The 26651-nt window shown below is 37.9% G+C and overlaps 1 protein-coding gene across 6 annotated transcripts in view; it reads right to left on the bottom strand.

The window, feature by feature from the left end:
- The window catches only part of NRPC1 (nuclear RNA polymerase C1), a 97745-nt gene that overhangs the window by 9326 nt on the left and 61768 nt on the right, over nucleotides 1-26651 (bottom strand). For 4 of the 6 annotated variants that reach the window (XM_006828186.4, XM_020675144.2, XM_088873707.1 and 1 more), the window contains 7 exons: nucleotides 15837-16040; nucleotides 15475-15750; nucleotides 14628-14775; nucleotides 14019-14170; nucleotides 8584-8754; nucleotides 8386-8499; nucleotides 8204-8271 (listed from right to left, as the gene is read on the bottom strand). In XM_006828186.4, the coding sequence (XP_006828249.1) occupies nucleotides 8204-8271; nucleotides 8386-8499; nucleotides 8584-8754; nucleotides 14019-14170; nucleotides 14628-14775; nucleotides 15475-15750; nucleotides 15837-16040 (1133 nt within the window). The remainder of the gene's footprint in view (nucleotides 1-8203; nucleotides 8272-8385; nucleotides 8500-8583; nucleotides 8755-14018; nucleotides 14171-14627; nucleotides 14776-15474; nucleotides 15751-15836; nucleotides 16041-26651) is intronic. The other 2 variants (XR_016060679.1, XR_016060680.1) reach the window with 1 other exon arrangement.

Genomic DNA, 26651 nt, shown 5'->3' with positions numbered 1-26651 from the left:
ATTAAGTTTCTCCTCTATGCTTTTATGTTTTAAGTCCTTGTGGACTGTTTTGCCATTTCACTTGAGGGGATTTTTGTAATTTATTTTTTTCAACATTAATAAAAGCACAATAGAGGAGGGCGTGAGGGTCAACTGGCACCACATAACTCTCTCTTTTCTCTCCAACCCCCCCCCCCTCCCGTTCATCATGTAAATCTCTCTCCTTCTTCCCCTAATTCTTAATCCTCGCACATTCTTGATTCTCAACCAACTCGAGTTTTATATTTTCACAATTTTGACCAAACTATTATTTTGACTTCATACAATTAAAGATAAATTAGGAAGTTCCAAAAAGTTTTTAGATTGGTCTAATCCTAATTTAACTAGAAGCGGATATGGCTCAAATATTAATAGGATAAAGTTCCTAATATGCATCCCAAAATCATGATGGCTAATTTATGGGATAGATGATTCAGATTTATTTCTCTCACAGCTCATAGATTTTCTAAATTCGTATTGGTCAAGGTGAGTCATTGGATAGATATACCTACTGGGAGGGGGTTGGAGTCTTAAGGCCAATATAAGGAGATGTATCCTCTTCTCAAACACTCAATTGGAGCCTCTCTCTCTCTCTCTCTCCCCCCTCCACATTTCAAAATTCTCTCTCATCTCTTGTTCTTATCTCTCTCCTCTCTTTCTAGGTGGCATGCCACCCTATAAGAAATTAAAAGGGGGTGGCACGCCAACCCTAATTAGGGTTTCATTGTAGAGAGAGGTGTACACCTAGCCTAGAAAGAGATGTGCCTTTATGGTATGCCTTAGTTTGTTTTAAAGGGGTTTTCTAACAAACCCTAAGTGTTTTTCCTGCTATCTAAAACCCTAGTTTAAGAGGTATTGCCTAAGAAAGCTCCATGGTTCTAAAACTCAGCAAGACTAATAGGATTGAAGTGTACTATTGGCCAGGAAATTAGGTGTGGAGTGTACTAAGTCCTATGAGGGTGACCCCAGGCATAATCTAGCAAGTCTTCCCAGCTATTTTGTTTTATTCTTCAGTCTTATTTGCATATTTATTTTGTATTTCTAGTAACAATATTTTTGCTTATAAATTGATAGTAGAAGCTCGATTTTTATTTCTGGATTGTGTCTACTTATTTTGGCGGCAGAAGAAAAGGTCCTAAGTTGTGTTTATGGTTTTAATTTTCAATTACAGCAGTGTATTGTGGCCCTTGCCAGTGGAATTCAGATTCAATATAGCCTCAATTCCACACAGCCACATCTTTCACAACCATAGGTCGGTCACACATCATACACTCCCACTGAAGTGCTACAATCCACTGTAATTATTATATTTACATGCTCTCACGGCCTTTAAAGGCCACAAACCCCAACACTAAAAACATAAGAAACATGCCTAGGGCTTCAAGTTGTCCCCTGAATGTGCCTGCCCTCCCTCTCTTGTCCTTTGTAACTTATATGGTATAGAAAACATAAGAAACAGGACTAGGTCTTCAAGTTGTCCCCTGAACATGCCATCTGACATGTATTTCAAAACATAAGAAACAGGCGTAGGGCTTCAAGTTGTCCCCTCAATGTGCCCTGCCTCCCTTCTTATTTAAAATTTCAGAAAAGTAGCCGCTATTATTCAAAATTTTGGAAAATATACCTATACTTTGAAAAACTATTGTTTTGGATTTATTTTATGATTTTTTATTTTTGATTTTTAAAAGTATACTTCAAAGTTCTCCTGAATTAGCCACAGGGCCAAATTGCTTTCCTTCCTTGCCCCAAAAAAGAAAGAGCCTAAAAAAGTGCATCCCATAACATTGAAGCGTCCATCCACCAAGATGGCGATATGCTTTAATATGTATCAGTTAATGGTGAAATATAGGGTTTGATGCAGACCGAATAGCACTGACATTGTAGCTACACAGTTCTAGAGAAGCTGCTGTCCTGAAACTTGATGCAAACAAATTTGAATAAATTGAAAGGAATCCAAAAGAGATACTCAAAGAGCCGACAAGCTGAAAGAGTTTATAAAACACACAATTCTTTTCAGAGGAAACTCCTTTCCATCTCATATTAATAGGGATTATATAGATAGCATTGGCAGCGAAAGTTCAATTTTCAACTTCAGCCTTTCATAATTCGTGAACATAGCCATTCAATCAAAACATTCAAAAAATCCAAAAGCACCACTAAATTTCAACATTTCATAACTCAAACTACCCAAATTATTGAATAAAATGACAAATAAGCCGGAATAATCAAAATCTCAAAGATATCCTCCAAAAACTTCTAATATCGGATAAAAAAATTGTGTCCCCAAAACTCATACAACTGCTGTCGTTTTCCACCATCTGCTGCAGGCAGTCTGATATTTGTATGTTATCATGATGACGTCATCATCGAAACCAATGACTAGGATGCAAATGCTTCCTGTGATTTTATAGATGTGAGACAAAAACCTCTTTTATTTCCTTTTCCACTTTGCTTTCCTTACTTTTGACCACCATTGGCCACCCAGAATTAGCTTTTGGAGGTCACACCAAGTCTATCTCAGCTGTTCATTATACTGAATGGCTACCCAACGCGCACAAAGCTGTGTAATCTCATTGCGAGTGATGGGCATAAATTAACACATTTCTGTAAATGACTGGCACATGCATCTTGTTTCTTGCTCCTCCAAGAATACAAATTACACTGCAGGGAATCACCTAGTGCAAAGACTCCAACCGTATCGGTTGCTGGAATATAGTAGGAGCTTGACACTTGATTATGAAGATATTAGAAGTTCTTATTTTGGTGATGAAAATTGTTGAGAAAATACAGACATATACTACTGACATCACACGATCTTGTGAAAGGCTATAATAGGTAGTAACTAGGATTGCCAAAAACATAACTGAGCATGAGTGGCATATACATACTTTAGGTCATGTAGCAGAAATTTCATCCAGCAATTGATATTTAAGTCTAAACACTTCTTGCCCCATACATTCAGACAACACTCAATTAAAGGAGTATGATACCTTTGTTACTATCTATTAGTTAGAGACTTCACCTGTGGACTGTTAAGATACTTAGGTATTTTACATTGTTAAGCCTATTCCTTGGCATTCTTTCTTTATTATGAGGAAATTTCTGTCATATTTAAGGAGAAACACTGACATGGGATGGAAGTAATTCTTGGCCTACAACTATCTCCTCTCAAAGTTAAATTACAATCAGAGCAAGTTTAAAATAAAATCCAGGTAGGCCTAATCCAATGAAAGAAAAAACATAAAGGCTCATGAAGAAGACAGGAATGAAGAGGCACAGGCCAAAAGCTGGAGACGAGGACTGTCAAGACAATCTCTTGACAGACAGTGCTACACACTTAAAAACAATCCCCAACCAGCTAACCATCATGACACACAAACTAACAACTACTCATGTCATTCTAGCTAAATCAGGCACCTGGCTTCATCTTTGAATTGGACAAAAGGGCAATTTGACGCAAACAGGTATAAAAGGTAAATCTTAAGTCTAATGATAAGGGTAAACCAGTGGCATTCTGGGTAAATTTAGGAGCATGAGCACAAATTGTAAACCAATGCCGTGAATTCCATATAGATCCAATGAGTGTTTTCTTTATGAGGATTTGAATGAGGACATACACGCAACCTCTTCTGTGGATGATTGAGTAAGATAAGTTTATAATATCTTATCTCAAGAAGGTACTCACACTCAAACAAACTCAAACTCATCAGGAGTGACTATAGAGATTGAAAGACACAACGGTTGGAAGTCAATGTTGTCAAAACTACTGTCCAAGAATTGCAGGATTAGCTCTAGTTCTCTTATTCTCAATTGAATAATTCACTAAATAGAAAATTAATATTCTTTTTTAAGATATCTTCTACTGTTCTGACCACAGCCCAACCTTACTTATCAAGGAGATGGAGCTAATGAGCCATATTGCCCCTTTACATGGGTATTAAACTCAATCCCAGAACATTAGTGAGGAGTGCACAAGCTAGGTGCCTTACCTATAGTGGACCTTCCACCCTCCACATATTAAATACAATTTTAAAACATGGGGGACAGTTCGGCCCCATTGAGATGGACTGCGTGTTGCACTCTAACCTTCAACCACTTATTAAATATGAGTATGGGATGGGATGGGACCCTGATCTTTTTTTTAAGGGAGTGTGGAATAATTGGCCCTTGTGGCCATAAAAAAGGGAAACTGGCCACTATCCCCTACTGTTAATATAAAAAAGATTATTATATAAGGATAGTTAATTTCAATAAAAGTAAAGGGATTACTTTCCAAAGAAGTGGACAACATGTTCTTTACATTAACTGGCTCCGCTCCGGGGACCATAACACTAGTTTATTCCACAGAATCGCAAATTGCCGAAGATGGAACAATTCTATCTCCATTATTAAGGTTGGAAACAGGATTTTGGACCAACCTATTGAAATCGAAGCAGCCATCCTATCCTTCTTCCAAAATCTGTACTTTGCTCCCGCGGCTCCTAGGCCAAGGATGGGCGACATTCAGTTCCTCACAGCTTCTGCTCATTGGGTCCAGTGGTTGGAACATCCCTTCTCTGAAGCAGAGATCCTGGCAGCTATTGTAGGCCTGAGTAAAGACAAAGCACCAGGCCTGGATCAGTGTTTCAAAAAGCGGACCGCTCAATGCCTAGGCGGTCTAGAAGGCCTGGGCGACAACCAAATTAGGCGGGTGGTATCCTCGTACGCCCGCCTAGGTGCCCAGGAACCCACTTAGGTGCTTGCTTGAACCTGCTTAGACCGCCGCCCACGGCTTGCGCCCACCCAGGGGCGGAAATGCCACTCGTTGAGGCCATTTTTTGGTCATTTTTGTAATATTAAAGGTGCAAAATTGTGGGTTTTAGGTTTTAAATGAACCTAAAGCCCATTAGAGGCTACTTTAGAGAGAGGAAAGCCCATAAAAAAAAAAAAAATTTACCGAGCCGCTCAGGTTCTGAGCGCCTGCCTAGGCGCTAGGCACCCTGGACCACCCCGACCGCCTAGGTGCCACCTAGCGCTTTTTGAAACAGCACCTGGAAGGCTTCCCAGTAGCTCCCTTCAAGTTATTATGGGAAAATTTGAAGCCCGATTTCCTATGTTTCTTTGAAGAATTCTTCCATCGAGGCATCCTCCACAAAGCTATGAATGCGACCTTCATTGCTCTTGTCCCAAAGATTGAAAGGGCAGAAGAGCTGAAGGACATCTGACCTAGCAGCTTGGTCAACTCCACCTACAAGATATTGTTCAAAGTCTTGACTTCAAGACTTAAAGAGGTCCTCCCCTTTGTAGTCTCTTCCTCTCAGAGTGCATTCATCAAAGATAGCCAGATCCTTAACGGGGTCTTGGTGGACATGAATGCTTGCACTCTAGACACCCAACAAAAAAAAACCCGGGCCCGATTTTCAAGATTGATTGGGAAAAGGCGTATGACCACGTTGATTGGTCGATCTTGGATGAAACAATGGCTAGGATGGGGTTTAGGTAACACTGGAGAAAGTGGATGAGGGGTTGTTACTCCCACCCATTCTTCTCCGTTCTCAATAATGGATGACCGAAGGGCTACTTCCCTACTTCTAGGGGATTCCCTATCTCCCTTCCTCTTCGCTATCTCGACGGAGGTGTTCAACCAATATATCTCTCGAATGTACCAGTCAGGTCTTCTCTCTGGCTTCAATAGTAGTACTTGAGGCCCCATTGTTTCCCATCTACAGTACGCCAATGATGCGCTCCTCTATATAGACGGCGTTCCGGAGGAAATGGAGAACATGTGAGCCTCTTTCTCAAAAGCTTCGATTATGCCACCGGCTTCAAAGTGACTATGGAAAAATCCAAGATGATTGGGGTCGCTATTAACTAGTTCGGAGACTAGAAGCCTTATTCCAGATTGGGAGTGCAAAGTGAAAGATCTCCCTACAAGCTACCTCGGTCTGCTGTTAGGCCTAGGAAAACCTAAAAAAAGGCAGTGGTCCCACATCATATACAAAGTCGATTGACGCCTAGCAAGGTGGAAAGGAAGACTCTTATCCTTCGCAGGAAGGATCACGCTCATCAACGCCACCCTGGCTAACTCCCCGATTTATCTTATGTCCCTGTTCCACATCCCTACGGCGGTTGCAAGGCATTTAGACTAGTTGATGAGGAACTTTCTTTGGTTAAAGGATGCTGAATCCAAAAAATTCCACCTCATTTAGTGGGATAAAGTAGGCCAACCAAAGCACCTTGGTGGGCTGAGGGTTCGAATCATGAGAAAACAGAACACGACGCTGCTTGGGAAGTGGTGTTGGCATCTCACAACCCAGAAAAACTAGCTCTGGTCACAAGTCACTCGCTGCAAATACAGGATTCCAACAAACTCCGGGCTACAAGAAGGGAGATCACCGAGTAGGGGCTCAAGGGCCTGGAGGTCTTTCCTATCGTCTCTCTCCCTCTTCTAGCAAAACATACGCTTCCACCCAAGGGGAGGTGTTAGAACTTGTTTCTGGTTAGATCTATGGGTCCGCCACACTCCATTCCGAGCCTATTCCAATCTCTTTATACTCTAGCTACCAACAAGTCCTCCTCTATTGCCGAGGGGATGAAATCGTAGGGTATGGAACTCTCCTTTCAGACGGCCTCTTTCTGATGTTGGACTTCATCTCCTTGTCTTCTATATTGCATTCTACATTCATCGCCCTCTCTGGCCTTGACAACCTGGTGTGAACTCCCTCCCCTTCGGCCTCCTTCTCGGTAGCCTCTTTTTACAAAAAACTTCTACAACCTCCTACCTTCCCCCACGCTCCAAGGTGTCAAGAGCGAAGCTCCAGCCCTATTCCACAAAATCACCTCTCAGGTCATTTTCTGGGGCTTCCAACCATAAGGCTTTCACTGGCATTTCGGCTTTGACTTTCCTATAAAATTGGGAAGAGATTCTCCATTTCCACTCCCCTTGGGTCTCACGAGCTAACAACTGGTCTCCTCCCCCGGCAGGCCACACTAAACTCAATTTCGATGGGTGTTCCCTACGAAACCCAGGACCAGCAGAAGCAGGTGGGGTCTTCAGACACCACCATGGCAACATTCTGGCCTCTTTTTCCAAGCATATAGGCCATGCCAATTCCCAGATTGCTGAGTCGATGACTCTCCTCTTAGGTCTCAAATTGTTCAACCCCAGGTGTGGACTACCACTGATCGTTGAAGGAGACACCAAAAACATTATCACTTGGGCTGCTGGAAATTGCCCTCCTCCCTGGTACCTTGCTTCGATTTATGATGAGATTATGCACATTTGCAGAAATATACCCATCTTACGTAGGCATATCTGGAGGACGTCAAACACCTTGGCAGATCAACTGGCTAAGGAGAAGCGGTGACACGTGTCGCAGGTTCATAAGAGCATGGGGCTTTGTGGCACATCTTTGTTTATGTTTTTCTAAATCCTCTGTAGATGGGCAACTGTTATAAACCCCACCCAATTTTTGTATAGGGCTACTTTTCTGAAAGCCTATTTTTTGCCGAGAGGCCCAGCATGTGGGCCCTCTCAAAGGACTATTGCATTCTTCCCCTTTACTTAATACAACAGTTAACTTCATCAAAAAAACAAGCTCTCTACATGAGGGAAATTGATCGTCCTGTGGTTCTTCTAAAGCACACAATATTCTGGAATGGAAATGCGACCATTAGTCAAAGTTCCTGCCACTAATGCATTACGCTTGTAAATAGTTCCCTACCACTGATGCATCATTGTCCTATGCTTCTGACGCTAAGGCATTTACGACCATCAAAGTCTGTAAATAGTGCCAGTCAGTGTCTAAATTGACACCATTCCCACGGATTCTTTCATACCTTCTACTGTAGATGCAGACCTGAAGTCACCATATGCATCAATGGAACTAAGGATAACTTCAAGAAGGGATCTTAATGTCAAAAACAACTGGCATGTTTGGGTGCTTTGACATCAAATTGCATACCTTGCTCAGCAGGTCTAGCTCAATAAATAAGGACTAGTTTGGTGCTTAAAAACAATGTTACGAAGGTTACCATGAGAAGCTCGTTATATATATATATATATATACATATATATATACACTGCTAGGAAGCTGTGAATGAGATCCCATATCTCCAAGGAAAACTTTCTAAAGCATATGCAAAGCAAGTAACCTACAGAATCAATGAAAATCAGAGATATAATGCATAGAGTTATCACACTAACCCTTCCACAAGCAGATTAAGCTTGCCCTTGACGTTGTTAATGACTGCACGCTCAACAGTCGGAATGCCCTGTAACAGAAAAACAAGGGAATCATACATCAAATCTCTTTGTCAAGTAAAAAAACACATGGCGAAGATCCTTTGAATGTTTTACATTGTGATTCCCCACATCAATTGACTCACCTTTACTATAATCTTTGGAAGCAAGGATTGCAACAAGTGAAGAGAATACAGAACCTCTTTTCTACCAATTTCAGGAAGAAGAATCTTCAACTTGTCTGGCAGGGTAAAAGTAGGCTGCAAGAAAGCAATGATGAAACTGAGAGCCATTACAAGTAGACAAAACGAAAGGTAATCATGGTCATCACAAATTAGGCAAACCTTCACTTTTAGCTTTGTCCGCGACACTTTTGCCTTTAAATTTTCTGAAATGGAATCAGCAACAGTCTTTGCATCAATAGCCATTTGCAAAGCTTCAATCCTCTTCATATCAAGTGTAATATTTATGGATGCTTGCGTGGGTGTTACAGAAATTTTCACCGTTTTAGCAACCTAGTGTTACAAGGAATTAACTAGATCAGTGTTTTGCTAAAACATTTTTGTTCATGACCAAAAGCCCATAACGAGCACAATAAACTTTAATAGTATAAAATGTAAGCAACAAAAGAAAAGAAGAATGACAAATGCAGGAAAGAAGTACAAAGATTTTAAGTTTTCAAAGTGATATTCATGGTTTGGAAGACCACACACTCCTGTCCACTGGCAGAAAGTACAGAAGATCAAAACATCACAAACAAAGAAGACTAAATATGGGAGAGAAGTCCCAAAATTTAAACTTTATATAAGTGATACATATTCGAAGATTGTGCACTCCAGTCACAGTGGAGGTAATCCTAGTTACTCATCCTGACATATTTCAAACCTATTGTGCATCAATTCTCAATAAGCTATTTCCAAGCGACTTATATATTGTGGCCATTATTTGTGTTCATTAGTATCCTACATCACTCATAAGATTCAACTCTCCATAAGACACTGATGTCAACTCTCCATAAGCCGCTGATGAGTGATGTTATCTTCCAGGTTGCCATCCTTTTTTGGGTATTAAACATTGAACTCAAAGGGGATTTATCATATCATTTGGGAAAGCCTTATCAATGAAGCATTGAGCATATTTTCTTTAATTGATCAGATATTTCAGAAATGATTTGGTTACCTCAAGTCCAAAGATATATGTCATACAGCAAAGATCTGCAAAACCTGCTGAAGCTATCATACACCCTGATTCTCATTTGCAGTTAACAAGATGAGTAATTACCTAATTCAAGCACACTTTTAAATTATATTTTTATGTAACAAGAAAAAGGGAACAACATTAAACTTTGACAGCTTGCAGTTATTGCAATCTAATTGCTATTAAAATCTTCAAGAAAACAATGAAAACCCAAACTAAGAACACCAAAACCAAATCACTTGTCTAAGTCTGTCCAAGTCATATGTCCTAATCCCACAGATAACAATAATGCATAGACGTCAAGGATGCTATTGGGGCTGTTTATATGGTATCAATAAAAGTTAAATGTTAGACCTAATTAAAATCAATTTTCCCTCTCCCATGTCTCTGTCAATCCACTTCCTAGGTGGGAAGTCCTAGATAGCACAGACATTGCAGAAGAACAAAATTTATAGTTTGGATGAGTGATCCTTCCGATATAAATCAAGTTCAGGCAAAGTGGAGGAAAACAAACAAAATTACACAACAAGGGTACAAATATACCATGTGGTGTTAATACATGGCAGTGATCTGTTAGTGGTGTAGAGACAGCAATAACCTTCAAAGGGATCTGGAATATACAACAAAGCCTGATTCCACCCGTTACAAGACAATGGTACCATAGTCAAAGAAGCCAAATATGACTAGAAATATGGTCATTGGGTGCAGGAATAGGAACATGTGATTGTCACTTGCTAGAAGCTCTCTAATTCGAGGAGCCGTTCGTACAAGAAATATACTTAAAAATTTAATCAGAAATTTGAGAAGAAAAATGCAAAAATCCAATCAGTTTACATTACTGGTTGTATTAAAAAACTGATCATGTTATATTACTAATTGTATTCGCAAAGTGCAGTTTATGTAACAAAAATCGCACCAAAAAAAAAGAATGGATTGTTTGTAAGTGCACTCCTGTTAATTGCCTATGTTCATTCCTTCAATGGATTTCTCATTCAAACCTCTTGAGTCACCTATAAAACTACTAATTAAATGAAGTGGATAAACACAATTAGAATACCCTAAATTCAATATTTAAAGAAATTAAATGGTCCTTCCATTAAACAGTTATATTGTCATTTGAGGCATTAAGTTCATTATTGTACACTTGTACTTTTTATTAGAAAATTACTATATTTTCCATTTACTTACTCTCGTATTTGTGCATAATCAGACTATTGTGGCTTACGCTTCATAATTGCACAGCCCACAGACCATGAATTATGCTACACTTATTTCTTGGTTTCTTAAATACTTTTTAAAACAAGAAAATAGACAAAAATCCCATCAATGGCAAAAAAACTTGTGTATCAAGTAAGGCTTTTTATAATATCAAATTTGCAGTAAAAAAGTAAGAGTACAACCAACAAATCATAGCAGAAGCTAAAATCTCAAGTAAGCTCTTTAGAATACAAAATTGTTTTCAACACTTTCTAAACACTATTTCAGTTTATTCTTAACCAAGTTCTAATACAGTTGCTGTAGCTGTATTGTTCCAATATGGTTTTTGTCCCCAATACAGTTTGATTTTAGGAGTCTCTGCTGCCATTGGCTCTTCCTTGATTTAGGGGCTCTGCTGCGGCATCTCCCATTAAGCACGTTAGGCTCTTGATCCCAAACCAGGAGGGAATGCCCTTACCTTCTCAAAACCATGCTTGAAGACAACTTAGCAATCAAGACCTCAGCTTCTCTTTTATCTTCAATGGGCAGGTGAACAGTAGGGCAGCTCTATTCTCCTTCTCTCACTGGAGTTTTGAGAAAGGGATTAGTGTTCTAAAACATGGATCGGTTGGGAGTAGAGCGGGCAATGGGCCAGTCCTGGGCTCCTTATTCCTCTGAGGGCCGCCGTTTGGCAGTGGCCCTATCCAAGACAGAGCAGGCCACGCCAAGAAAAATTAAAGGAAAACAATGCAAAAACAGATGAAAAAATTAAGGGCCAGGATGAGCCTATATTGGCCTGGCCTAGCTCCAGCCTTCTGGCCACATTATGTGGCCCTGGCCCTAGTTTTTTTGGGGCGGACCACCCCGCCCATTGCCACCCCTAGTGGGAAGACCCACCACATATCTTGATCCAGATTGGCCAGATTGGTAATCCGGATAAGCTGGATCAACAATCCGGGAATCCAACAAAATAAAAGAAAAAAAACAATTATATGAGATATAGTGATCGGCTACACCTTGTGGTTAACAATCACAAGGTTCCTTCTTCTTAAGGTTTAAAAATTATGTATACTATATGATATAGTGTGTTTGTGTATATATATAATGTAAAAAGACAATCGCATGGGCATTCGAACCTCCAAGCTTCTGGCAGAGGTCAAAGTTCTCTAGCCAATGTTGCTTGTTAAACTTTGTGATATCATCTAGATATATTATATATTATATATTAAATGGACTGCCGATTCCAAGCAAGAATAGGCATGTTCGCGAACGATTTCTGATCTAGATCAGCAATTTCCGATCGGGATCGGTGATTTTTCAATCATTAGAAGGGGTATGAGATACTTCTGCAACTTCAGGAGAGAGTGGACTAAAATGATTGGGGGATTTGAGATAAAAGAAGAAAAGATTGTCCATCTCATCCCTAAATCAAGTGGTGAAACCAGAGGTGGCGCCATTGCCAACAGGAAAATAAGAGTACTCTAGGGTTTTATGGTCATTAGAAATTGAGATTCCAGCAGGGGATCCATGGCCACAAACTATAGGCTTAGGGTTAGGTTACGAGCGGGAGAATAAGATAAAGCGTTTGCGGGGGGGAAGAGAGGATCAAGCAAATGAGAGAGAGAGAGAGAGAGAGAGAGAGAGAGAGAGAGAGAGAGAGAGAGAGAGAGAGAGAAAGACCTCGGTTCACCAAAAAAAAGAACTCCAACAAAAATTCTAAACTCACATTGAATAAGCATATTTGTGAAAGTGATTAGGTCCAAAGAAAAAATCAAACAAAAAGTCCATAACAAGTAAACTTGTAAGAGACACTACCAAGCAACATATAAATATTTGCAATGAATATTTTTATTGTTCTATGAATTATAAGTGATAAGAGTGCATCCAAACATGCCCTATGTTTGCTACATATTTTAGAGGTAAAATAGAATACAACTAGTGGGGCTTTAATGGTCAGTGTATGTGTATTCTAGTTGTCATTACTAAGGTTCAAATCCTATCCAATGAACTATCTAAATGCATTTTTATAAATAAAAAATATATCTAAATGCATTTTATTCAAATCTAAAAAAAAAAACAATCGCTAAGGCCTTGATCCAGTCCAGGCTCAGGGCAGGCGTCTATGGTACTTGGGCTGGACCAGGGCCAACTCTGACCCAGCCCTTTGCCAGGTCTAACTGTAGGCCAATAATCTTATTATGCTATCTCACCTTAGAGATCCAAAGGTGGTTGACAGACCATCTTTGAAGCCAAAGTTTTACTCTAAAGACGATGGCACTCCATTTGATGAGTATTGTATACTCCACGACTCTCCTGGACAAGGCATATATTTAGCCCATCTGTACTAGTTTCTTAGATCAACAACCCATTCCCCGTATGCCGCATCAACTATTGCACACCTCCTCTAATGTAGCCCCTTGCATACATCTCCCCTGGGCTAAATGTTAAAAGCTGACAGTCCGCCCCAGACTTATAGGCCTTTCAAGGACCAATTAGTCAGAAATTGGAAGCATTTGATGCAGTGTAACATATCTATGTCAAGAACTGAGGAGGAACCAACCTATGTCTTTTGTTGGTAGGAAGACAAGTTTCAGACTCCTTTTCCCCGTGCAGAAGTTATAGCCCCAATGGCATTACATATTGATAACTCTAGTGCCAAACAGATTGTTTGTAAGTTAAAAAGTCCATATACATACCTAACATATTGAAAGTTTGAAATTCCTGGCCCTCCATTAGGAGGCTGATTAAGATTAGACAGATCACATTGCCATATCACTTTCTAAGTTCCAATTAAAACCATGGCAAATCACCATATCATTTGCTGATGAAAAACTGATGCTTAGAACTTCACCACAGTGGAATGAGGAGGGGTGCTACAGGGGAAACTATTGGCAACTGTAAATGTATATTAACAACAATGTTGTACAAAATGAATTGTACATTAGCATTGTTTTATCATTTGCAGTCACCTATGTTATTCCAAAACTATCCAAGGCAAGTGTGGATATGATTATGAAACTCGAGAAAAAAATTCATTACATTTAACAAAGTTTTCTTCGTCAAGCCAGGCAGGGTTTATTTCTTCAATCTCTTCAAAGTATGTCTCCAATTCAATTAGGCTTTCATAATAGCTACCACTTCCATAACAATGCCATAAGTTCTCATAATGCTGATATTGGAACAATTTGGTTAACTCATCAAATTAATATAATAACCTTGCATGTTACATTGAATATCACACAACAGCAAGAACTAATGATGCATTTGTCCTAGGAGAAAATGAACAAGAGATTCAGGGAATACAAAAGCAACTAAGGAACCCCAGTTTAATTAACCAAGCAAACCAAAACTTCCCTTGATCAGACAGACAAAGCATGACTCATACCTCACCAAGAAGAGTTTTCTCGATACGACCTTTCACGATTCGCGCTGATTTTTCATCATTATCACAGACAAGTGTTGCAGTAATGATTGGGGTACTGATTTTTTTTGATGCCCCTAATATTTCCTTGATTCGAGGAACACCAAGAGTAATATCTGGTACATGTCAAAGAAGCTAACCAAATATATCTAATAACTTGTACATGTCAAAGAAGCTAACCAAATACTTCTAATAACTTGTATCCACTACCAAGTTCATTTCAAATATAAAATATGCATATATTTACAAACTCATTTTACAAGTGAATCATTAGTCATTAAGCATCCAGCAGTTCTATGTAACATGATTTCAAATGGAAAATTTGTTCAAAGTGATAATTTCCTTGAAAAATTTGTTTAAGGTGAGTTGTGCCTTGAAACTTGTGCCGTTTTTCATTGCTCTTAAAATATGTATAGTTCAATCTTCAAACCTCAGGTTGGGGAAGAAACATTTATTGACCCAACTATATACATAAAAAGCAGTGCATAAAAGAATCCAACAAGCAGAAAGCAGTATATATGTTTTCTTATGAAGAAAATAATAATAATACTCCTGCTAACTCAGTAAGGATACTCATGCTTGCAACCCCAGCAAAGTGGAAGGTTTTCAATGTCATCTGTGTCCCAGGTTCTCCAATACTTTGTGCTCCTATAGCTCCAATTGCAGTACCAGCTTCAATTCTCTTCAAATGATAACGAGATATACATGTTTCCAAGAACACCTAAAATTAAAGGACAAGAGTAGCAAGTAAAAAACAAATACGCTACTCTATTGGAAATACAAAAAAACATAAATTTTGCGGTAAATGCATCCATTCAATAAATGCACACTTCGTTTTCTCCGACAACTTTTTTTATATGTTTTACCAAACAGAAAAGAAAATGTTGGTGACCACCCTTAATATTAGTGCCCATAGGTTGACGAAAATTTGACATTCCCATATGCTAACATTTAAGTGTCTTTCGTGCATGAATGTGCTTGAAGAATAGTTAAGTCACAGGCATAAATGATTATCTCCAAATTCAGTTTCTGCGAACAAATTTTATCTGCATAATCTTATAACCTGTTATATGCAATTACATAATCCTTTTCTAGAATTAAATCAAGTGAATCCAATATCAATCGACAACTCTAGCTAGTTGACCAAGCAAAACATAATCTTGAAGTTAGAAATCTGTAAATATTTAAAGCCTTGAAGGGAAAGATCACAACTTCACAATAGTTTTGGAGTTTGAGTTTTTTAGTCTGAATAATATAAAAAATTAAGATTTTAAATTAATCCAGAAAACAACCATAAAAAAGACAAAAGTTAATTTTTTCACAGCTAATGCGTCTATAGCTATACATGGACTACAAGACAATAAAGCTAATGACTGTAGCATATAAAGGGTAGAATAAAGGAGTAGAGCACGAAGAATACCCGCAGCTGTTGACGAGATATACCAGATATGTTTGCTGCTACATGTTCTAGACCGGAAAATTTCTCTTTGTCGACACAATCCTCATCCAGTCCTAGCATGTTCCTGGTTTTCTTTATGGCATCCATGCGTTTTTTAATGAAGTTAGACAACTCCTCTTTGAAAGCCATAGAGCAACCTCTTTCAGGGGTCATATCATGTTTTGATAACCTGTCATTCACTATGGTTGAAATTTCTGAAGGAGACAAACTAGCAGAAACACTTGCAGGGCATGTAGCCTACAAACCAATAGCATGGAGTGTTAGATTGAAACTCATTAGATAAAGTTTACTCAAGCAGCAAAGTACAGAACATGAAAAGATACCTTGATCTTCATGAATAAACGGTCCAAATTCAATGGTACACCACTCTTTCCTTCCATTTTTGCTGGATCCATACCATCATCACCATAAGAAAACTGGATAATAGTACCACTAGAATTACGCACTGTATCATCATAATGCGTCGAAAGGTCCTCCAAGGATTTAATTAATCTCCGTGACAAGTATCCCGTATCAGCAGTCTTAACCTGCAGCAATCATAAACATCCAGAAACGAAGATGAATGGCCTCCCATATGATGGCTTCTGCTTAAAGATTATAGTTAACGCTTATAGTAAATCTACAAAGAAAGCATAAATCAAGCAATGTAGCATGCTCCCCAATGATTACAAATGTGTCTCATGAAAGGTGTGGCTATGTGGAACTCAAGGTAATAAATTCAAAAAAAAATTCTTTTTCTTTTATTGATATACATAAATTCCCCTTACATGAGCAACAATACAGTGCTGTAATCAAAAAAAAATTCCTAAATACAACCAAGGACCTTTCATTTTACCGCTGAAGCAAATAAACACAACCCACGAACAATATCCAATCTTCCACTATAAATTTAAGTACTGTATATGTCCCTGAACAATTACAGAAAGTATACAAATATAACTGAAAAATAAATAAAAACAGCCGGGAAGACTTATTTGATCATACCTAAGGTTACCCTCATAGGACTTGTTACACCCCACAACTGATTTACTGACCAATCACACATATTTGTCCTTCTGATCTCGCTCAAATTTCATCGATGGGAAGCTTCCATAGGCAATACCTCTTACTCTAGGGTTTTAGAGAGCATGGAAATCTAACTAGGATTTGTAGGAAGCCTTTAGGATGAAATTAGGGCTACATTTAAAAAATTTAACTCTATTAGGCTGGGCGTACCTTCTTTTTCTTCAGAAACAGCAAAACCCTAACCTAAAATTGAGAGAGAGAGATATCGGGGCATGGAGGAGAGAGAGGAATAGAAGATATAAAGAGACTCAAATGTATTTTAATTTTGGAAGGAAACACCTCTTTTATAGGTATGTCTTATCCAAGGACACAGCTTAACCAATAGGAACTTAGAAATTTTGTTGGATGAGAGAAATTATTTAAATATGCGTCATCCATTCCATAAAGGGTGCAGTTTGTATAGAGTCTGGGCTCTAAACAATGAAATTAGAGCCTACCTTCAAATAGTATCGAGAAATGTGGTTTCAATATTGGGAATCTTTGTGATAGCCTCAAAATACATTTTCATCTTTATTTATAAAGTTTAAAGCTTTAGAAATAGTGTAGACCGACATATCTATGAAAACCTGAAAATCTTGAAAATTAACCGTCCAAAAGTGCATTACAAAATAAACTATTTTCAAAACTTGAAATCGATTTTTTTCTAATGTCCATGCATCTTGATGTCGAGATGATCAATTTGATGATATTTGGGCATCAAAACAACCTCTTTTAGTGAAACTTTTGAGGTAGGCTCAAATTTGATTGTTTGGAGCCTCGGCTCTATATAAACTTTTCCCTTTCATAAATCAGCCATCATGATTTAATGAGGATAATTAAGAACTTCATCCCCTTATAATTTGACACAAGTACAACTTCCAATTGAAATATGATTATAACCACTCTAGTATTATCTAGATCTTCCTATTATCTCTTACCAAAAGTTTTAAGTTGGTAAAAACGAACTCTCACAAGAATAATTGACAAAATCTTTTGTTTTAAAAGATTTTCTAATAAACAACATTTAATTAGATTTGGCACATGAAATAAGAGGGGCATGGCACACCTGTGGTCCATGACTGGGCCCCATATGCCACACGTCCCACCCATAGGGAGTGGCACACATGTTGGGGCTGGATCAAAGGTACCCACATGTGCCCTTCCTTATTTACTTAATTACAAAAATAACCTTTTCAAAGATTTTACAGCAGAAATAAATGTTAAAAGTTCTGAAAAAAATTTAAAATTCATTGAAACATTTCTAATACCAAAAATAGAATATCTAGAACTGGACTGGACTATAAGGACACTCCACCCAACCCAGTAACCACAATGGCACGATCCACAACTGTCTTCTCAAACCAACCCAACAAAGACACATGACCCATAGTCTTATGCATGGGCTCATGATTGGCTCGCCAAAGTTGGCCAATAAACAATGGTACCCTAATCTCGTAAATGTGGATTTCAATTCCTCCCCCCCCCCCTCTTTCCCAAAAGTAAGTCTAGCACCTGTTACTCTATACTATAGTGCAGGGGGGCTCTTTCTATGCACATATACACGTGTCCCTTTATAAGGATGGTACCCAGTAAAGCGGTTGTCATATGTGAGAGCATATAGAAACCAAATCTCATACACTTGGAGTACAACCATGTCAAAACTCAAGATACTAGGGGCTGTCACTTGGAGTTCAATATACTTGAAATTGAACTTAAGGGGATGTCACTTGATGTGACGGTAAAAGGCTCAGGTAGCCATCGCAAGAGCACGGGTTCGAGTCTTGAGAGTGGCCACTTTGTGCATAAAAAGCCAAAGGTTAAGATCATTTCCAGCTCACCCCTCTCGGGGACCATGCGTACGAGGGACCAGCACCAGGTTATGGCCCTTTTTTATACTTGACATTGAACTTACAACTTGAAATTACAGTAAGGTTACTGTGATTACAAAGAACTTTTAACTTCAAAATACATTAAAAAATAAAGGATACAATTAGGTCCCTTGTACATCAACAAAACAAACTACTTAAGGAGAACATCAAACTACACATTTATGAGGTGCTTTTGAATATTCTGCACCACTAAAAATTACAATGCAAAATTATACAACAATGGACTTCATAAAACTCAATATAACAAGAACTCCAATATAACAACAAACATATGCTCATGTGTATAATGCAACATGTTCATGGGAAGCCCATTAGAGCTCTCAGGTGCCCGATTTACAGCATTAGGTCTTCGTTATGTACCATTGGGTGACAAGTGATGGCATAACACAATTCGAGCAAATTCAACATCTCATGAGTGGAAAGCCTAGAATCTACTAATATATACTTAAAACATGGAAGGATTTGCAGAAATCAAGTGATCAATCAAATGGAAAAATCGTAGGAGAAATCAAAGCTCTTAAAACACCAAACCAGTTCAATTGAGTTCACAAATCGAACCACATAAATTCGGCATAATCCCCTCTTTTGAAAACAACAATTAAATGCACCAAAATGAAGATCTAATTGACTGATTTTGTCATGAAAATCTCAAAAAAATATCAGTAAAAAATATTCCAAAATTCATGGGTAAATGATCATGAAAACTAAATCAATTTGTGCATGGATGATGCCTTCAACTACATGGATAAAAATGATCTAGGTAGATTTAAGAAGATCAATGATCTAACATCAAAGTGATGAAGATAGCTTGTAGTAATTAGGAATTTACAGAAAGAAGAATCAACTAGAATCAAGGAAAATTGAAGAGATCTTGCTCAATTGATGAAGGTCATAAAACTAGATCATCTATGGCTTGAATTTGTGCTTTGGATCACCATTAAAGGAGTCATCAAGGAGCTTCAATGGAGCCTTCTCTCACATCACCTTCAATCTAACTTTTAAGAGAGAGAAAGAAAGATGAGAAGGCCTAGGGGTTTGTCACTTTAGATGCCTAGGGGTTTGTCACTTTAAGTGTATAGATGCTTCTAAATTGATTAATCTTGGCCCTCCATATCACCATCTAATGGCTATAAAGAGAACTTTGATCCTAGCCCACCATCCACCATCATGCCATCAAGATGTATAATATGGATTTAAACACCTTTATCCTCCTTTAATTCACTCTAATTTCCCTTGTTACTGCTATTTACATTTATTTTATTTATTTTTACATAAATTGCTCTTTACATTTAATTCAACCAAGTTGGAGGGCATACCCTTGTGGTAATTTGTCAAAATTCCAGCAAAAAGAAAATTTTGAAAGTTCCCTCCATTTCATAAGAGCATGTGGGGCTAATAAAATCATGCCACATAAACTAGGTCGTTAATTGCACAATTAGCATATACGCCTTGAGTTAGGCTTGTTATTACAAACCCTATGCCCCTTCTAGAAGCCTCACACATCTGCACAAACCCCTTGTTTTTCACATTTAGCATGTGCTTAAGACATTTTTCTAAAATCACAATATTCCACAAAATACCAAAATACAATGCCCCTCACTTAATATAACAAAGTACAAAAGGACACGGGGGTCTCCAAGGGGGGCTGACATAACCCCCATGTCATCCTCCACATGGGGTGACGCGGGACCCCCTAGGCATCCACGTGGGCACCCATTGGACATTTGGGTGTCCCGCGTGGGTCCCGGAAATGTCTTTCATTGTCATATGATCCAAAAAATTCCAGCAACTGCATGTTCTTGCTCAGAAAAATCCGAAAAAAATTCTCAAAAAAATCAACAAAAATCATTTTAGTGATTTTTTATCAAAATAAATCATTTTAACATTGTTTAAAAATATTTACAAAGGAAATTAGGATCCTCAGAGTTGAATATGAATTGGAACACTTCACTTGGCTAGACCCGACATCCAAAGCCACCTTCTCGATATGACACAATAGACTCATAACTAACAGTGTATAATAAGGAGCTCATGATCTTAGCCTATCAAAGTCAAACCAATGAGTGACCCTGAATCCATAAGTATAACGGGATTTCAGGTGGAACACCTAGAGGACATGTACACATATGTTGAGGGGGTTTCTCTCTTGGAATATGGCATACCTCTTACTGGTGGATCCTTGAAAAAGCGACTTCCCATGCATTGCGACTGTATATGCATATGCTACGAGAACGTTCTATGAGTCAAAGATTTAAGCCAATGCCCTCTATTGGGCCTAACCTTCCCGTACAGGGTTATCTCATCATCAAGCTCATATCACATAATCATATAAATACAAAAATTGTATCGTCCTAGCCCATCACGCAATCATGAGGCACAAACATAGTAACCGACCTTGACTAAGAGGTAACTCTCAACCCTCTCAGTACTTCTCATGCATTTAAATCCTCCTCATGACTCACTCGGGGTTCCATGACTCTTAGTCCAAGTGCGCCAAGATCCTACAGTCATGTCGCTCTATTACTCCCACTGAAGTTAAGAGCTATCAAAAATGACGGAATTTAAGGCCTTGGAAAGCCATAATTTCAAGAATATCTACCTGTCGTGAGGGAGTTTGTTGAGGTTTTGATCCTCACTCTCACAGGCCCACAACCGCATATAGGAGACCACAACATGCTCCTAGCCTACAAACATCAGCCCTAGGCATCACTTCGGTTTGAAAACCCTACTCCATATTACCACAGGCCCAAGAGTTAACGGTTTTAAGGTATATCAGGGCCATAAATTGTCTAACACTCTTGCTTAGTCAACACACGCACTCCCATTGAAGCGCATAATTCGCTATAAATATCATTTTACATGCACTCACAGCCTTTAAATGCTACAAAACCCCAACATCTCGCTGAACACAATGAACTTCCTTTCCATCGCCATGTACTGGTTTATCTTTCTTAATGTTGTAGGACAATCATGAAATTTGTGACTTATGATTAATACAACATTTTGATGGAGTTTAATATTATAAGAGTGAAGCATTTTTTCTTGTGCTACAATAATAGGTGAAAAATTGTCAAAAGATTAATGTGTTGGATCTGGGGCCTATTAAGACCTTGTACCCTGATATTTCATAGCTCTTGATTGCAGTAGAGTGGGTGAGAGTGATATGACTAAAGGATCTTGGCACACTGGGACCAAGAGTCATGAAACCCCAAGAGTCATGTCGGTGTTTGTGTGAGAGGCTCCAAAAAGGTGAGGGCTACCTCTAATCAGGGTAGTTTTGTTTTATGCCTCACGACTATGTGATGGCCAGGGAATTGTTTGTGGAAATGGATGTGATTAATTGATGATGATATGACCTCGAGTATTTTGTGCGATTTCATTCTCGTATGAGAAGATTAAGGTTTTGAAAGTGATGCAAATAAAAAAAGATTAAATCGGTTTTTTATTTCTTAGGAATTAGGTGGGTGTGGCATGAGTTTTTAGGAGATAGTTAAGGATTAGGTTGATTGAGTAAAAGTGTGATCCTGTGAAAAGATCTTAGGATGAACTCCCTTGCAGACCAGAGAGAGGGTATAATCTCCCAAAATTCGTTTTATTTTAATTTTAATTTTCCTGTTATTATTTCTCCTTGCATCAATTGGTATCAAAGCAAAGAAGATCCAGCCATCGCAATGTCACCAAAACCTAATCCTGCAATGGATGATCGCATAGGACAAGTTTTAGAAAACCTAACCACAGCCATGGAAGATGTTCAAAGTGAAGTTCGTAAAATGAATCAATGGACGCAACGGTTTGAGATTACTATTATTCGAGAAGAAGGTGCTCGCAACCATGAAGAACTAACACCAGATTTCACCATAGAGATGAATCGAGTATCACAACTGACTAGGGGTGCCGAACTTGAATGTGACACGCACATTGTGATGCAAGAACCACGATCTGAGGAGCATCCACATGATCTTGATATTCAGCTCGATCTTCCAAAGTTTTATAAGGAACTTGAAAAAGCAATCACAATTGAGCTCGAGATCCTAGTGTTCGACTTAAAGATGAGCACAAAGTATCCTATGAATCGGTATGCTGAAGAAAAAGTATCGAGACGCAAGGTGGAACCACATCCAATTACTTATTGGCTTCAAACTCGAGGTCGAGCTTCTCCCAGCCCCAAAAGAATGATGCAAACAAACAAAAAGAAAATTATTTTTTAAATGGGTTTTATGTTTTTTAGGAATTACGTGGGTGTAGCGTGAGTTTTAAGAGATAGTTAGGGATTAGGGTGATTGAGTATATGTATGATCTTGTAATAAGCTCTTGGGGTGGACTCCCTTGCAGACCCAGAGAGAGGTTATAATCTCTCAAAATCCTTTTTATTTTTATTTTAAATTTCCTATAATTATTTCTCCCAGCATCAGAGAGGACATGAGCCTAAATCCCTGACCTCATCACCTTCTCATGGTATGTTCATAAGTAGTCGCAAATAGGAAGCCACACTTCCGTGTTAATCCACCTGGAAGAGAGATGCACGTGCCGAAAGAGGACCCCACATCTATTCCAATGCACGTCCTCAGGAATGCACTAGTGATCCACAACTGGAGAGTGCCAAGCTACATATTGGATTGACTTTGATAAGCAAGCACGAGCCAATGTCTGACATTATGGTTCATGGGTTCTTGGGTCATTCAGAGAAGGTAACTTTGGATTCTTGGTTTAGCCGAGTAGAATGCTCCGATGCCTAATTCATTTCTACAGGATCCTAATTGCCCTCATTAATATTTGTTATGATGCCAAAATTGTGTTATTTTATTGGAGGATGGTTTGGAGAATTTTTGGGAACTTTTGGAGATTTTTTTGAATTTTTTGGAGCTCAAAATATGGATATGAAAATCTGTTTTGGGCAAATGATAATCAAGAACTGCCAACTTGGGTCCCACATATAACACCCAAGTGGTGGATAGGTGCCACGTAAGACCATGTGGAGTCCACGTTAGCCCCACATGCACGTGGGGGTGATGCTGACGTTACCCCATGGTGGATGCCCTTGTCATTTGCATGTTTGTTGATATGGTGCTTTATGTTGTATTTAAGGGCACGTTTGGATGGAAGGAACTTAGGAATCTTGGGTATTGGAAATCCAAGAAAATCCATGGATTTTCAGTACTAAGGATTCTTGTCATGGAATCTTCAAATCACTTGTTTCGATAAACTATACAAAATTTTATGGATTCCTTACGATCATTTACATGTCCATTGTTTGGTAAAAAAATTTAATACAATTTCTCTCTCTAAAATTTTAGTATACTTTTTTGATCTAAAACTCAAAATTTCGGATAGATATACTTTCTCTCCAAAACATAAAATTCGAAATTGTTTCTTTAAAAAAATTGAGATAGTTTCTCTCTAAAATTTTTAGGTGTTTTTTCTCACTAAAATTTAATATAGTTTCTCTTTCTAAAATTTTAAGATTCTCTAAAACTTAATATTTGAGATAGTTCGAGATAGTTCCTGTCTCTAAAAATTTTTTGGCAGTTTCTCTCTCTAAAATTTGATATTTACTCTCTTGCATTTTAATATGTTTTCTCTAAAACTTAAAATTTGAGATAGTTTCTCTCTCTAAAACTTTGAAATAGTTTCTCTCTTTAAAATTTGATATGGTTTCAATCTAAAATTTTAATATACTTTTTCACTCTAAAACTTAAAATTTGAGATAGTTTCACTCTCTAAAAATTTTGATATAGTTTCTCTATTAAGTTTAGGTGCTTTCTCTATCTAAAATTTAATATAGTTTCTCTCTCTAAAAAAGTAAGATACTCTCTCTCTCTAAAACATAAAATTTGAAATAGTTTCTCTCTAAAAATTTTGCGATAGTTTCACTCTCTAAAACATTTTAGGTAGTATCTCTTTTTAAAAGTAGATATAATTTCTATCACTAAAATTTTAATATATTTTCTCTCTAAAACTTAAAATTTGTGATAGTTTCTCCCTAAAGAATTTGAGATATTTTTCTCTAAAAATCTTCCAATAGTTTCTCTTTCTAAAATTTATTATAGTATCTCTCTCTAAAATTTTAAGAATACTTTCTCTCTAAAACTTAAGATTTCAGATAATTTATCCCTCTAAAAAATTTGAGATAGTTTCTATTTCTAAAAATCTTTAAGCACTTTCTCTAAATTTTAATATAGCTTCTCTATCTCAAAATTTCAAGTACTTTCTCTATCTAGCATTTGATACAGTTTCTCTATTTAAAAATTTAAAGTATTTTCTCTAAAATTTTATATAGTTTCTCTCTCTAAAATTTTAAGATATCCTCTCTAAGAATTTTGATATAGTTTCTCGCTCGATAAATTTTTCAGGTGGTTTCTATCTCTAAAACTTGATATAATTTCTATTTCTAAAATTTTAATTTACTCTCTCTCTAAAACTTAAGATTTGATATAGTCTCTCTCTAAAAAAATTGAGATAGTTTCTATCTCTAAAAAATTTTAGATACTCTCTCTAAAATTTTAAGATGCTCTCCCTAAAGCCTTAAATTTGAGATAGCCTCCCTTGCTAAAAAATTGAGATGGTTTCTCTCTCTAAATATTTTCATGTACTTTCTCTAAAATTTGATATAGTTTCTCTCCCTAAAACTTAAACCTAAAAATTTTGAGATAGATTCTCTCTCTAGAATGTTATAGGTACTTTCTCTCCCTAAAATTTGATATAGTTTCTCTCAATAAATGTTAACATACTTTCTTGCTCCAAGAGTTAAAATTTTAGATAGTTTCTATCTCTAAAATTCTTTGGGATAGTTTCTCTCCTTAAAAAATTTAAGTGCTTTCTCACGCTAAAATTTTCGTACATACCAATTGTGCCCTATGTTTCGGGTCGAGGAGGCCAACAAGTGGAATCCATGGGCCTTGAAAATTCAAAAAAAAAAAAAAGGTTTTAGTATGGAAATGAAATAGTGGAACTATTAGGTAATTTTCCAAGATTTGATTTCCATGGAATTTTAATGTCCTAGCCATTGAGTAAACCAAACGGTGGATTTTAGTAATATCCAAGATATTTAAAATCCATGAACCTAAATGGTCCCTAAGTGAATTTTGAGAATTATGGAAATTGAGAAAATTATTTTAGCACATGTTTAACGTATTGGATTGGTGGTTAAGTGCACATGTGGGGGAGAGCTTCTAGAAAGGGCAAAAGGTTCGAAATTATGATTGAAACCTTAAGCCAATATATAACTATGCAAATGACCACCAATCCTACGTGGCATCATTGGCTTGGGTGCACATGCACACCCATGTGACTTCACATTGGAGGAAATTGCTTCTAGAATGTGTGCATGATTAAAGCAATTGATGGAACATGTAATGCACCAGCCGCAATCCAATCATGAAGATGGATAGGTATAAAAGGATCCCGAGGAACCAGTGTCTGAAAAACACGGGCTTGGGCCAAGACATGTCAGGCTCCCGAGCTACAGGACCAATCCGGCTCGGATGAGTCCCACATCGGACTAGGTATTATTTTAACACAAAAATTGGGAATTTCCTTTTAAAAAATTGGAGAATCAGGGTGAGTTCTAAGGCCTTGCCTCAGGTGCTGACCTGACTAGGACAAGTCCCAAGCCAGGTCTCAAATTTTCTAATTGTTGCACGGAACAATGTAAATCCCTTCCATCATCATGCCCCGCAAGCAATGCTGGAAGAAGAGAGATTCGAGTATCTAAACATGGTAAGGACCATTAGATAACAATAGATATGCTAGAGTTCCATGGCCACCTTGATCTCAAAGCTCCTTTTTCTATTAGATCAGCACGATAGAGAACTTCTTCAAATGGAAGGATCTCTAGGAGCATAAATAGTTGAAATTTGTGGCTACTAGATTCTGCGGTCATGCATCAATTTGTTGGTCAAAGTTAGAAACATTAAAAGAGCGAACATAAGAGCAACATAGAAGATCAAAGAAAATGAGGAAATATGTGCACACAAAGGTCTCACCAAATGATTATGTTGGGGTTATGTAGCCATTTAAAGGCCTTATGAGAGCATGAACTGAAATTACATAGTGATATATTAGCTCTAGTGGGCATGTGGTCCAGTTTGGACTTTGAGGCATTGCTAATGCCTAAATTCACCTGAGCTTTGACTGGTTGTGGCTCAATGTGATGTCCAAAAACCCGTAGTCCTGGGCATTGTGTGAGAACAACCGATGACGGGTTTC

Source organism: Amborella trichopoda, chromosome 8 (assembly GCF_054954075.1).
Source record: "Amborella trichopoda isolate Santa Cruz 75 chromosome 8, AtrichopodaSantaCruz75HAP2 v2.0, whole genome shotgun sequence".
Taxonomy (NCBI): Eukaryota; Viridiplantae; Streptophyta; class Magnoliopsida; order Amborellales; family Amborellaceae; genus Amborella; species Amborella trichopoda.
The sequence above is the reverse complement of the archived record's forward strand: the minus strand, read 5'-3'. Positions and strand labels throughout refer to the sequence as shown.